Raw genomic sequence first — 13,784 nt, 5'->3', positions numbered from 1 at the left:
AGAAAGTTATACTGGGGGCGGGGACCTGCCGGGATTTATATAGAGAGCCTGCTGCTCTGTGATTGGTTAGTTATCGGAGTGAGCTTCTTTCTCATTGGGTATAATCACTAAGCCCCGCCCCTGACTCTCATCCTCCCGGATCACAAACACTGCTCTGACTTTGTGTTTCTGAGGCTGCAAGAAAAGGGCATTTTATCCCCTAATTATTACTCACATCCCCCCTTCTTGCATGCAATTTATAAGGAATTATATTCTCTTCACTGCTGTATCATTTTTCTGCTGGGAAAGTACAAACACAATTAGGAATAATGGGTGAAAGTTCGGCTCTGTAGCCCGGGATTTGCCAGATTTCATTCATATCTGTCTATTTCTGTCACTTTTACTTTGCTCAGACTAAATGTGCAACCTCCATCCTCATACAGTGACACTAAGGACATATTATTCTACAGTATCAGTTTAAAATAATGTGCATATAAATATATAAACATGGTCTGGGGATTCACTATATATGTACAAGTAGCACAATAATTCCTGTGCAGTGTACATTGCTATTTCATGTTGTTCCATTTCCCCGGTACTAAGCTCTGTATTATTCCATTGTCATTTATGAATATTGGTTATTAAATGGGAGATTCGAAAAGTTTTGTATTCCATCTGTTCTGCAAATGAATAGTTTATAATGATATGTATGTAAATTATGTTTTCTAAAAACAATCATAGTAACATACACATCATGTGAATGACAGTACATATATTTTAATAATGTAATAATCAAACAACTATTTTGTTTAAGCTTTATAATACAATTGGGAAGTGTTAAAAATATGTTTATCTGTGGGTTACAAAAAATGTGTATGTGATATTAATGGAAGATTAGGTTATTAATCACCCTGTGTGTTACATAACTATGTAATGTCACTATTAGCACTATGTATAGGAACTGACATGTTTTGTGACCATTGTCACCAGAGACCAGAACTTTTAACATCTTTACATCAGGATCACTATCACCAGAAAATAATAATAATAATAAAAATAATAGTACGTTCTTGTATAGCGCTGCTAGTTTTATGTAGCACTTTACAGGGACATTTTGCAGACACAGTCCCTGCCCCGTGGAGCTTACAATCTATTTTGTTGGAGCCAGAGACACAGGGAGATAAAATGACTTGCCCAAGGTCACAAGTAGTTGACACTAGGAGTTGAACCAGGCTTCAAACTCACTCTCACTGCCAGTGTGTTTTACTCAGTGTTTACTCACTGAGCCACTCCTTCTCCCGAATGACACACTAGTTGAATAAACAAAAGTTTATTCTGGCAAGCCAGAAAACACACAACATACATATGACGGTTGGGGTAGCCAGCCTCACATAATAAGGTAAAGCCTGGCGTCTCTCAGCTGTGTCTCCGTAAAACTCCCACTTGCTCCGCTGACCGGGCTTCTCTGGCGCTTCTCAGCTGAGATCAGTGCTTGTGTATGCTCTTTAACACAAAGCACTTTTTAAAAGCCTGCCAGCGCGTCTCCGATCGCCTCCATAGGTTGTCTGGTTCCCTACACCGGCCTCACTCCTTACATAGCCCCTGCTGGATATCCTTAACATGGAGCAGGGGCCCTTGACCAATCACAATATGTATTGTGACGTTGCCGCCAAACACAGGATGAGCGCTCGCCCTGCTGCACAAATGGGGGAAGGGGATCAGCTTAAGTGCTCAAGACCAACCCTGCAATAGGTCCCCCTGGTCAGCCCCAAATATCCCGCTTGGAAGGCGCCACCAGGTCTGCGGGAAACAATTGGCTCTAGCCCAGTGAAAGCCGGACCCCGGACCTTATTTCTAGCCCTTTCCTGCTCACCATTTTTTTTCACCATGAGCCTTAATGGTCCCCAGGCCTGAGCCTGGGGTGGGCATGCTTTCCCCCGATGGGGAACAATGACAGCCCTTGTGCTTTCTTCTCCTCCCAGCACAAGACTGACTAAATGTGATACTGTGAGGATTCACTGTTCTGCTCCTCCTGCCCCTTTAACCCTCACTTGCCCATTGGACTACCATAACACTCAAGAGTGGCAAACTGGGGTGGAACTTACGCACGGTGCGCGGGTTCTGTGCAGTCCCCTTCGGTCTCTGGGCATGGAGCGCATTCTTGCTCCTCCTGTCTTGATGCGCAGCGCGCATGCATGGTACACGGTCTTCCCTGTGGTCTGCGGTCTCCGCCCCTCTGACCCGCCCCCGTCCTGGCATCACCCCTATGCAGCGCGGTTACGCCCCTCACTCCGCCTCTACCTCAGCGGGTCCTGCCTCTGGTACCCGGCCCTGTCCTGATATCACTGTTATGCGGCGCAGTTGCGCCCCTCCTCTATCTCCATGGGTCTCGCCTCTGGTTTCTGCCCTCATGGCGGTGCGGGTGTCGTGGCGCACAATGACAGCGCGTGACCAGGTCACCTACGGGTTTTGCGGGGGGCATGCACAAATTCTGACGCGGTAGCTATTGGCTGTGTAATAGGACACACCTGCATGATCCAGCAGCCTATCCTGTCCGCACGTCTGCTTCCTGGTTGCCTCCCATTGGTGGGAGGTCCTATAAATATGCTCTCAGAGCTCCCAGTCATTGCCGAGCATAACCTCTGTTTGTGTGACGCTGCACTCATCACCTAGTTCCTGTCTGCCTGAACCCTGCTGCCTGACCCTGCATGGATACTACTCTGTGATGCTCTCCTGCACTGACCTTGGCTTTGGCAACGACTACTCTGTGATGCTCTCCTGCACTGACCCTGGATTTGGAACCACGGCGACGCTACTCTCTCCTGCACTGACCCTTGCTTGGCTCCACGACTACTCTACGCTCTACCACCCTGACCCTGGCTACGTACCCCAACAATCCGCTGCTCTATACTCCAAGATTCACAAGTACCTCACTTGCCCTGTCTTCTGTTACCCTGATCCGGCCTGTACGACTGTCCTATACTCTAGATGTGCCCTCGTGGTTGTGGTTGGCGTTCTATACAAATCCCTACCTCAGCCCCACGGTCACGCCTCGTTTGTAGTGAGCTACGGGTTACAGATACTCCCACTTGGAAGTCTCTGCAAGGGGCGGGCTCATGGACTGTACCCATCTTGGATAGGCTTACACAGGCCATGAGTCACCACCTTACTTCCTTCACTGGGGGGTCACTGGCTCATAGATTAACCTGTTAGTGCTCTGAACATAATAGGGACTTCCATAATAGATACACTATGTGGGAAAGAGAGGTATTATGGGACATACCCTGTTACACTGGATAGAGGTAGTTTGGGCAGTTAACACGCAGGTGGCCCAGCCAGTTACACAAGGAGCACTGGCCCTCGTGGGCAACCTCCATCGGCTCTACTTCAACACCCTGGGTTTTTGACTTCTTCCCCCCTGGTTTGCTGGCCTGGGGAGGGTCAGCTACCTTAGGTCTTTTGACCGCCAGCACTGGAGTAAGGGAAAGGAAACGCTTTTCCAACTGAGGCCGTGTGGCCACTGTCACGATGGACGGAACGTATCAACAATTTTATATTTTAGGGAAATAGATTGAGCACACAAGTTGAGCAAAATAAACTGACATTTATTTCCTTAATAGACAGACACACGACAACCTTAGAATATACTTGACAAAACACTTACTGAGGAAGAGAATGGGATAGAATGTCCAGAAGTAAAACAAAGCACCAGAATATTGTCTTTTAAAATGCTGTCCTTTTGCAAGGGGCGTAAATTGCCAGCCCAATAAGTCTGTGAATATTGCAAAGTTCTTTCTGGTCCATTGGGGTTCGTTAGATAACCCCCAGCACTAACGGAATCCTGAAGAAGTGTTATGTCCTTGGTTCTGATGTAATTAACTTGTTGCGTTAGGGAATCGTTGCTGCTGCTCTTATCCGCTTGTAGAAGCAAAGTGGAAATTTGTTCACATTGTAAAAGAGAGACAAAAGACAACGGGGATAGCTTAGGGAGCACCCCTTCGCGGGAACCTCCATCCCACCAATGTCCATCTTGCCCCCAGTTTGCAGATGGGTACTACAGGGATTTCCAGTTGATACAGCGCCTGTGCAACTCTGACACCTGGGCTGCTTACCATATGAGTGCTCCCCTTTTTACCTGGCTTCTCCCAGGCTAGGAGTTGGACCCAAGGTGTGAACTAGCCCAGATGACTAACAGGATCTCCTGGTCAGCGAGCATCCCGGTTAATTCACACTTTGTGGCTCTGGGGCTTTCATCTGCAACACTTACCTAGATCCATAGGCATTGCCCTAACAGGGAGTCTCTGAAGTTTGCAGAAGGAAGTGCCCCCAGCTCATCGGTGTAAAACATGTGGTTACTGGTTGCATTGCAAAGGCAAGTAGAAAAAGCCTCATCCTGCCTGTACATTTAAAACTGCAGCCAGAAAGGCACTTTATCAAAAATATATGTTCTATTTGTCCTAAAGTTATCACTGGAGATATCGGCATTCAGCCGTGCCTGGGATGTCTGCTAGCAAGTAGGCAAGCCATGTGACAGTGCGAAGGCTCCCCTTAGACCACCACCGGGGCTAGGTAAGCCCTTTCAGCACAAGGCTGTTCAGTGGGACAGCGGCATTCCCTTTCTGTAGCCCATCGCTGGGAGTTCTGGAGAGCCGGATCCTGCCTGATGTCCTTGGAGAAGCAAAGGCAGGGAAGCTCAGTGTAGCAGGCGGGACGCTGATGTGGTAGTGGTTGTGGCCACTATTTGTGGGGCTAAGCACCCGGAGGCCGAGACCCTGAAGACTATCTCAGAGGCGGACCTCAACCCTCCAGGGCTTTCCCCAGTTGTCATTCCTACTATGGCGTATAATTGTGAGGCTCTGTTTGCCATGTTGGGTCAAGGCGCAATGGCAGACCATCACCTCCAGTTATCCTAAATACTGAGAGACCTTGTCAGACCTTCTCCTGCCCTATCCCAGACCTCGAAATGAGGCCCCAGTACCTCCCTGGGGTCTGATAATTTATAAATAACATACCTCCCCACACACCACATTTTTCACCATTGTGTCCAGTATTTTTGGACAAGACACTTGGCAACCCTAGTGCTGGCAAGCCAAGTACTTCCAGAAGCTGACTCTACATGAGACACTAGCCGAGGTTGAGTCAGCCATGAGCCAGAGGGGCTGAACGAGAGATTGACCGAGACATTGCCGGTGAATCTGTCTCCATGAGAGCAACCTTGCTGGCTTAGGAATGTGCCACACAGGTGCTTTGACTTCTGGCCGCCAAGATGACGGACGACGGTGTGCCCCCGAGTACACAGCAAGAAAAGTGTGTACTGACCCCTGCTACTATGCCGGTTAGGAGAGCACCCCAAATTGTTGACTCTCTGCAAGTCACCAAGCCATGTGGGTCAGCCGGGTGCCGAAGATGCTGTAGCAAAGACGGAAGAGGATGCCCATTAGGGCCAGTGCTCCCGGGGAGACCAGTTAAACCATCTGCAGATGAGTACCCCAACACATCCCAATCAAGTATCCCCAATCTGGGGCAAAGTCCCCAAACAACAGGGCTTACCGACTATGAGAGGCTAGCCCCAGCAAAGGAACCACAAGCAGTCGTGCGGTTCCAGCGGAGGACCAAGTCAGCGATCCCTACGGCTGTGTGCAGCCATCAGGCTGGAGGACTATGCAGTCCATAGAAGAACAGTTTTGCGTCCAGGGGTCCCAGGTAATCGGCAGGCGTTTGGACTGGGGGACCCCAACACTACAGCACCTCTTGAGCAACCTGATATGGTTAGTCCAGAGCATCCAATCCCAGGAACGGGGATGCGGGTGGAGCTGCCAGAGGATGCTATTTGACTGCTTTCACAGGGTGCAAATGTTGGGTAGTTACCCTGGCTTAGGTGCCTTTGGTGCTGCTGCCAGACACAGTGTTTCTTGTTCCCCAGCTTTTGGTGCCAAAGAGTGTCATGATCTGTGAAGAGAAAAGGCAGGTAAGACCAGACAAAGCCCAACCAAGCAAAACCTGTGTCCCTAATTACTTGAATACCAACCCCCCCCCCCCCCCACCTTTTTCAAATCCTCTGACAGTGTGACGGAGGGTGAACGGCCAGAGCTCAGTGAGTGGTCCCCCGATATGGAGGGCATGAGACCTCAGTTGGCTGAGTCTGTCTGTTCAGTCCCCCAAACCATATGTGTTTTTTGTACTGGGCCAGCTATGGGCAGAGAGGGGCCAGCTATTGTGTCACTGGGTGGGTAGGAAACAGAGTTTATAGGGAGCTAAGGAGATCCTGCTTATGGGGCATTAAGGGGTTGCTCACACCAGAGCCTGTCTAGTGCAAATGTTCTGTGGGTTGAAGGCATCCCAGGAGGCATCAGCGTTTGACCGGTCCCGGCAAACCTGCCGAAAGGCATGGCCAGGGGACAGTGTGAGAGCTCCCAGGAGAATGCCACCGGGACTAGGTGAGCATTTCCAGTGAGAGGCTGGGAGTGAATCGGCGGCATTTGTAGTATATAACCCTCCAAAGGGAGATTGAGAGAGCCAGGCTCTGCCCAACGCCCTTGCAGTAGCAATGGGAGAAGGCTTAGTGGAGCAGGGTGATACAGATCTGAAGCTCGCAGCTCCCCAGTGGGAGTGGAAGCAAAGCACGGCTGACTACCAAAATACCGTGTGCAATGGCCACCTCTGCCAGGCTTATTGTGCCCAATGTATAGGATTTTTTCTTTGTGTAACCCTTCCAGAAAAGAGCTAATCACTGATGTCTGGAAGTGGAAAACTGTATAAAGTGGGGATAGGGATGTGGTAACTACACATCAACACAAACATTTTATCATGCCGTGATGGTCTTCACCTACTGCTGACAGTCTTTACTTCAATCCTCTGCAGATGTGGGACCTGTCCTGTCAAGGCCACCCACTTCATCGTCCGCTGACCTGGGACCTCTCCTGAAACCTGGTAAGTGAGAAGTAATGTTCCTTGATTGTAAGTGTCAAATCTATGGTGTGTCTTACAATCACTGGCAGCTTACACAAGAGGAAATACAGTAATACAAATAACACATATAGTCCAGGTCCCCTCTGGACTTCCCCCTTGTTCCTCGGCCCCCCTGGTTCCCCATATTAAGAGATACACCATTGCTTATAGTTTATGTTGTTGTTTCTTGTTTATTTATTGTAAGGTCCGGGGGAACACCTCTCTCTAAAGGGGCTCCCCCCGTGACTTTACTCACCCCCGATCCAGCTCTGCCTTCTCGCCGCTGCTGGTGGGATCTCCCTTCTCCTCCGCTTCCCGCGGCGGCTTCTGATCTCGCGTATACGCGCGCACGGCAGAGGACTTTTACGTCCTCCCTCAGGGGGAGTTCCCTCCCCCAGCTGAGGCCGCGCACGCCTCTCCCGCGCGGCGCACATGCCTGATGTGCGTGCACCGCTCACAAGCTGCACATCTAGCACAGCTGTGGTGAGTTTCTCCCTACCAATTCCTATCTTTCCTGGGACCGCTCCCTTGTTACTCCCCCTCTCCCTATTGGTCCTTCCTCCTACTTATACCTTGTTCAGCCATTCATTCTTTGACTGAGCATAGCTTTGTATGACCTGTGTTAACCACGGTCGTGCCTGCCTCAGTTCCTGTCTCTTTGTCTCCTTAGTGATCCCTTGCGTACCGAACCGGCCTGGCTGTGGATCCGCTCTGGTCTTCTACCCTTGGTTTGTATCCTGACCTCCTGGACTCGCCGACCCCTTCACCTCGGTTTGCGGATTCCGACCTACCTCCCGGCTCTGGACCCCAGGCTCTCGGTACCACCTATCTTCTGGAACCTCCCTTCTCGTCTGGCGAGTATCTTACTTTATCTTATACTCCCAGACGGTTCCAGACGCCTATTTTCCACTTTCCAGGCGTGTCCCGTAGCTCTGGGTGCAGTTTGTTACCCATCTCACCTCAGTTTCGGGGACCCTCCTTGTCCGTGGTGAGCACAGCGTAACATTTATTTAACACAGATATGATCGCACAGATTAATTTACATTAATGTTTTATAAAGTACAAGTAATTTTATTAAAATCTATCCCTATTAAAAATGTATTCTATATTTTATCAGTGAGTAATTATATACATTTTGTTTACCCATTACACCTCTACAAGGGTTCACAACACAACACACACACACCATACAGCAAAGTGGTTAGGGATAAATGCATGCAACTTATTTTTTTTCCCGCTGAGGACCTGATTTTGTGGCATTATGTGACTATGTTTAAATAGTCTGGGAGTGTTACCTTGCTAACATGCTTCCTCACCTTATTTCCCTTTCCAACATATGTTCTTATCAGGAATTGCACCTTTATAGCCAAGAAAAGTGCCTGGTGGCTGTTTGCCTTTAGCTGGATTTGCACAGCTTGTTATAGTTTAGGCTAAGCACTGCATGCAGGCGGCACGCTGAGAGGCAATTGAACCTGCGGGCTGTAGGGAGCTTGAGCGGGGGGGGGGGTGTGGTTTGAGCGGAGGGCTCTCCGTGCTGACCCTCCTCCCCCTCCCCCTTATACCTCCCCAGTCGGTCCGTCCCCACACACACACACCATATATATATATATATATATATATATATACACATATATACACATATATACACATGCACACACACGCGCACACACACTTCCCCCCCACCTTTTGGAGGTGGGGAAGCTGCCTCTAACACTCCTGACCCGGCGCTGATAGACTCACCAGCGCACCACGTGACGCGTCACCGCTCGGGATCGCAATTCTCTTGCTTCCCCTGGCGGCTGACGCGTCACAGCGCGTAGTGAGCCTCGCCGGAAAGAGGCAGCGGGGACAGATGGGCAGCAGGTAGGGGCTGGTGGTCCGCGCGCGCGGCCGTCCGCAGCGGGTCCTCAGCCTTAGGGCCGTTCTATAGTGGTGGGGGTGCGGTGAGTCAGCTCTTCTATACAAGGGCCGCGCGCGCACGCCAGGGAGCGGGGAGCCGACAGACAGCGGCGAAGACGGGAAAAATAATCTTTTTACGCTGCTACCGGCGCTGAATGTATGTATATGTGTGTATGTGTGTATATATGTATGTATGTATATGCATATATGCATGCATGTGTGTGTGTGTGTGTGTGTGTATTTGTGTGTTTGCACAAATGTTATACATTTGTGCACGGCTGCACACACTTTTTAACAGCCCTTAGGCCGTGCTTATAGTGCCTGCAACAGCGACACAACATCGCACAAACACAAAAGCATTGCCGCCGCCGCGTGCGCTTATAGTGCACACAACGTCGCCGTCGCGAAAACTTGAAGCCGGCAAATTTGATTTTTCAAGGGCCGTCGTTTCACGTGATGGTCCTTGAACCAATTAAATGCCCGGAATCCCGTGCCGCCGCCGCCCCGGCGAAACATAACTTTCGCCGGTGGCGACGGGTGACGTCACCCGTCGTGTCGCCGTCACCATCGGCGGCACTATAACTATAGGCACAGCCTTAGGCCTTGGCCATGTTTGGCGCTTGCTGGCGGGAGCGTGCTGACGTGCGCTCCCGCTCAGCACTGAGCCCCCACAGCCGCAATTAGAGCGGCTTTAGTAGGGGCTCACCTATGCTTCCGCGCGCTTGTGGAAGCGCAGGTCTTAGGGGAATTTAAAATTCCCCCACTTGCCAGCGAGACAGGCCGGTCACGTGAGCGGTTCGCCCAATGAGGGCGAACCAGCTCCGAGACGTCACTGGCCCGCCCCCGGCCAGTGACGCGCCCGCTCCCGGCCCGACCCCTGACGGTCTGTCCCTCTTCTGCCTGATCATTGTCCCCCTTCTGCCCGATCCCAGCCCCCCTTCTGCCCGATCCCTGTCCCCCTTCTGCCCGATCCGTGTCCCCCTTCTGCCCGATCCGTGTCCCCCTTCTGCCCGATACCTGTCCCCCTTCTGCCCGATCCCTGTCCCCCTTCTGCCCCGATCCCTGTCCCCCTTCTGCCCCGATCCCTGTCCCCCTTCTGCCCCGATCCCTGTCCCCCTTCTGCCCGATCCGTGTCCCCCTTCTGCCCGATCCGTGTCCCCCTTCTGCCCGATCCGTGTCCCCCTTCTGCCCGATCCGTGTCCCCCTTCTGCCCGATCCGTGTCCCCCTTCTGCACGATCCCTGTCCCCCTTCTGCCCTTATCCCTGTCCCCCTTCTGCCCGATCCCTGTCCCCCTTCTGCCCGATCCCTGTCTCCTGTGTGTGTGTGTGTCTGTGTGTGTGTATGCGTGTGTGTATGCATGTGTGTATGCGTGTGCGTGTGTATATGTGTGTGTGTGTGTGTGTCTGTGTGTCTGTGTGTGTGTGTGTGTGTGTGTGTGTGTGTGTGTGTGTGTGTGTGTGTGTGTGTGTGTGTGTGTGTGTGTGTGTGTGTGTGTGTGTGTGTGTATGCGTGTGTGTGTGTATGCATGTGTGTGTGTGTGTGCGTGAATATATTTATCAAAGTTGCACAATGTTAAAAAATAATTTATTCTCACATGTCTTTTTTTTATAACACACACACACACACACACACACACACACACACACACACACACACACACACACAATTTCGAAGCAGCACTGCCACCCTGTGGAGTAACTGTCAACTTCAGACATTTCTACTGGAGGATTTGTGTTTGCTGAACTTGTTTCCCCGGTCTGCATTTCTTCCACGTGTCACCTCATGCAGGGTAAATTAGACATAAAAGCAAATTAATAAAACAGGGATATTTATTCAAAAAAATACTGATGAATGTAGTTGATCATACACATCTAAATATTACAAATGAATTACATTTACAGATATATAGATGCAGACACAACATAATTAAATACATGAAATAGATGGCACACAAATGTGTTCGTGTGAGTTGGGCAATACTAGGCAAAGCAAATGTGATCACTGTTTTAATGAGATAAACTTCCAACCAATCCCATTACCACGCGGCCTTTTTTTATAAACAGTAACGGCTTTCACTGAGCCAATCAGACTAAAGACTTTTTCAGCCAATCAAAATCAAGGAACGTCTTCCAGTGCAATTCACTTTCTCCCCTCATGGGGTGTCTGTGGTTTTCACTCAGGTCCGCTCATACTGCATATAAGCAGCAGCTTTACCGCAATTACCTCATTCGCTTCTTGTTTTGACACTTTGCAGAATGACTGGTCGCGGCAAAGGAGGAAAAGGGCTCGGGAAAGGAGGCGCCAAGAGGCACAGGAAGGTTCTTCGTGACAACATCCAAGGCATTACCAAGCCAGCTATCCGCCGCCTGGCTCGCAGAGGAGGGGTGAAGCGCATCTCCGGTCTCATCTATGAAGAGACTCGTGGGGTGCTCAAGGTTTTCCTGGAGAATGTGATCCGGGACGCGGTCACCTACACCGAGCACGCTAAGAGGAAGACGGTCACCGCTATGGACGTGGTGTATGCTCTCAAGCGCCAGGGCCGCACTCTCTATGGATTCGGAGGCTAAACGGTGACACTTCTTACCAACTGATGATACGGAATTCACATTCATTTAACCCAAAGGCTCTTTTAAGGGCCACCCACATTCTCCTGTATAGAGCTCTGGTTACACCGCCATCTTATTCTTACCCGTTTTCATGTTGCTGTCTCTGACGGGACTCAATATTTCATATTGGAAACTGGTTAGAGAAATACAATTCACTACAAAACCACCAGTATGTGACAGCATTTTGTTACAGCGCTTTATGTACGATTCTTTTCTATGAATTGACATGTACACTCGTGAGTTATATAAACTTTGCTATACTCCCTTCATGCTATTAACTGCTCATTCATAAAGCAAACTACAAATATTGGTTTCACTTTTTGATATAACTTCTCTGAATTAGAAGTGTCTGCACTTGACATAGATTTAAATACGTGATTTTAATTGCTCGATCCATATACACATTTTTTTACATTACACATTAGTACAATCTGCAAAAGAAAATGTATCTGATAAATGCCTTATCTGTATTGATTTTAACCGCTATGAAAACAATTACATTTTTATAGACTTGCATAAAACAATGACAATGTTTGAGCATTCATTCATTATTATTTTGCTGTCTTTTCTGCTCTTAAAACAGAATCCCCAATGCAAATGTTTCATAAAATAGTCACTCTTTTTATATTCCATTAAATAGACCCATATATTGGGCATCATGTATCAGCTTTTGATGAGAAAAAAATGCAATCGGATTTTCTTTAGCACTTTCTGTGACTTTTATGATTCTTTGTCACAACTGTAAATCTCATACATATTGAACACGTTTTTTGGTTTTATGATCATAAATACAACCCCGCATTTCATGTGTAAAACACTCGGTTTGGGGATCTCGGAACAATTATACAGAGAAGGTAAAAAGGCGCCAAAGCTTTACTATCTGTCATTCAAACAAAGACCACACGGTGGCAGTATTGTTTTGGAAATGATCTTGATTCTGGAGACCTGGATTTTTCACAATGATCTGAATCAAAGTTTCACCTCCAGATATTTGTGTTAAATACGTTTTGCGGATTCCCTTTAATATAATTAGTGAATTAAGTTGAAAATCAACAGGACTCTAGCATCACTTCTTAAATCGCACAAATATGTGTACTGATGTGGGGGCTGAAACTGCCAAAGATGCCACATTTCCCACACAATCTATACAGGGAAAACGCAGCAGCACCAAAATAAAGGCAGCAAAACACACACACGTGTGTAACTCACATTAACATGAAACACTTGGGGTCTTCCTTACTTTTGTGAACAATGTTACTAAATCAATCTGTTCTATTAATTCCATGATCCTTTGTTTTTTTTTATTTCAGTCACACTTTATCTCAAAGATTATCCCGGAGACCAGAACGTAACCCCGGGATTAAGGCACCAGAACGGACAAAGCGTTTCAATAAAGAGAATTTATTCTGGCCGTATCCAGCCCAGCACAAACTCACAAACCCCTTACACTCCCCAAAACAGGGAATACAGGGGAATTCTTGGTGCCAGGCGCCATTTCCAAGGCTCCCCAGGGTTTGCTCCCACTCCTGTGGGGTTTGAGACTGCAGCGCTTTCAAACCTGTTTGCTTTCTGAGACTCTGTCCCGCAGCACGGAACCGTTTTCACATCTCCCGCTGGATGAAGCTCCCAGCGACGTGTGAAGGTGTCTCTGGCGCAGCCTTGGGGCGCACCGCTTAGTTCCCTGCACGCTGGGATCACACTGACCCTGAGCGCTGCTGGGTTCCCCTTACATACAGTCCCCGCTGCTATAGGAAATCGCTGTAGATGGAGCCGCGACCATCATGTGTGGATACTGCATGGGAGACAGGACGTGAGGTCACATCTGCATTGGCCAATCATGGCTGGGCGCGGGGTGGGTGAGAGTTAAAGGGCTTTTGGAGAAATATGAACGTCCCTGTGGGAGCAGCGCCTGTCAGTGGGAGCAGCGCCTGTCAGTGGGAGCGGCGCCTGTCAGTGGGAGCGGCGCCTGTCAGTGGGAGCGGCGCCTGTCAGTGGGAGCGGCGCCTGTCAGTGGGAGCGGCGCCTGTCAGTGGGAGCGGCGCCTGTCAGTGGGAGCGGCGCCTGTCAGTGGGAGCGGCGCCTGTCAGTGGGAGCAGCGCCTGTCAGTGGGAGCCTGGCAGCGGCTTCCCGGCCATCAGGAATATCTCCCATGAGCATCAGCGATATCTCGGGATACAGCGCAATGCTGCACTTTTAGGGTGTTTACCCGTCAGCCCGATCTCTTCCCCAGCCACTCTCCCTTTGTTCCTGCTCCTCTCCTCCCCCTCCACTCCAAGCAATAGCAGTTCTCCGGACATGTGGGCTGCTCAGTGGGATTCTCAGCCCAATGTACAGAGACCCTGGCTGTGCTT

At 49.5% G+C, this 13,784-nt stretch overlaps 1 protein-coding gene across 1 annotated transcript; it reads left to right on the top strand.

Annotated features, from left to right (window-relative positions):
- Positions 1–10,917: 10,917 nt before the first annotated feature.
- On the top strand, positions 10,918–11,531 carry LOC142473430 (histone H4). Its single transcript, XM_075580673.1, has one exon. The coding sequence runs from the start codon at positions 11,083–11,085 to the stop codon at positions 11,392–11,394; it is 312 nt and encodes a 103-aa protein (XP_075436788.1). The 5' UTR covers positions 10,918–11,082; the 3' UTR covers positions 11,395–11,531.
- The last annotated feature ends 2,253 nt before the right edge of the window (positions 11,532–13,784 follow it).

Source organism: Ascaphus truei, assembly GCF_040206685.1.
Source record: "Ascaphus truei isolate aAscTru1 chromosome 12 unlocalized genomic scaffold, aAscTru1.hap1 SUPER_12_unloc_1, whole genome shotgun sequence".
NCBI lineage: Eukaryota > Metazoa > Chordata > Amphibia > Anura > Ascaphidae > Ascaphus > Ascaphus truei.
Note: the sequence above shows the minus strand (reverse complement) of the source record. Positions and strands in the feature narration are given on the sequence as shown.

Excerpts from the sequence above, each read along its gene's own strand:
- LOC142473430 (XM_075580673.1), top strand. The coding sequence starts at position 11,083 with ATGACTGGTCGCGGCAAAGGAGGAAAAGGGCTCGGGAAAGGAGGCGCC.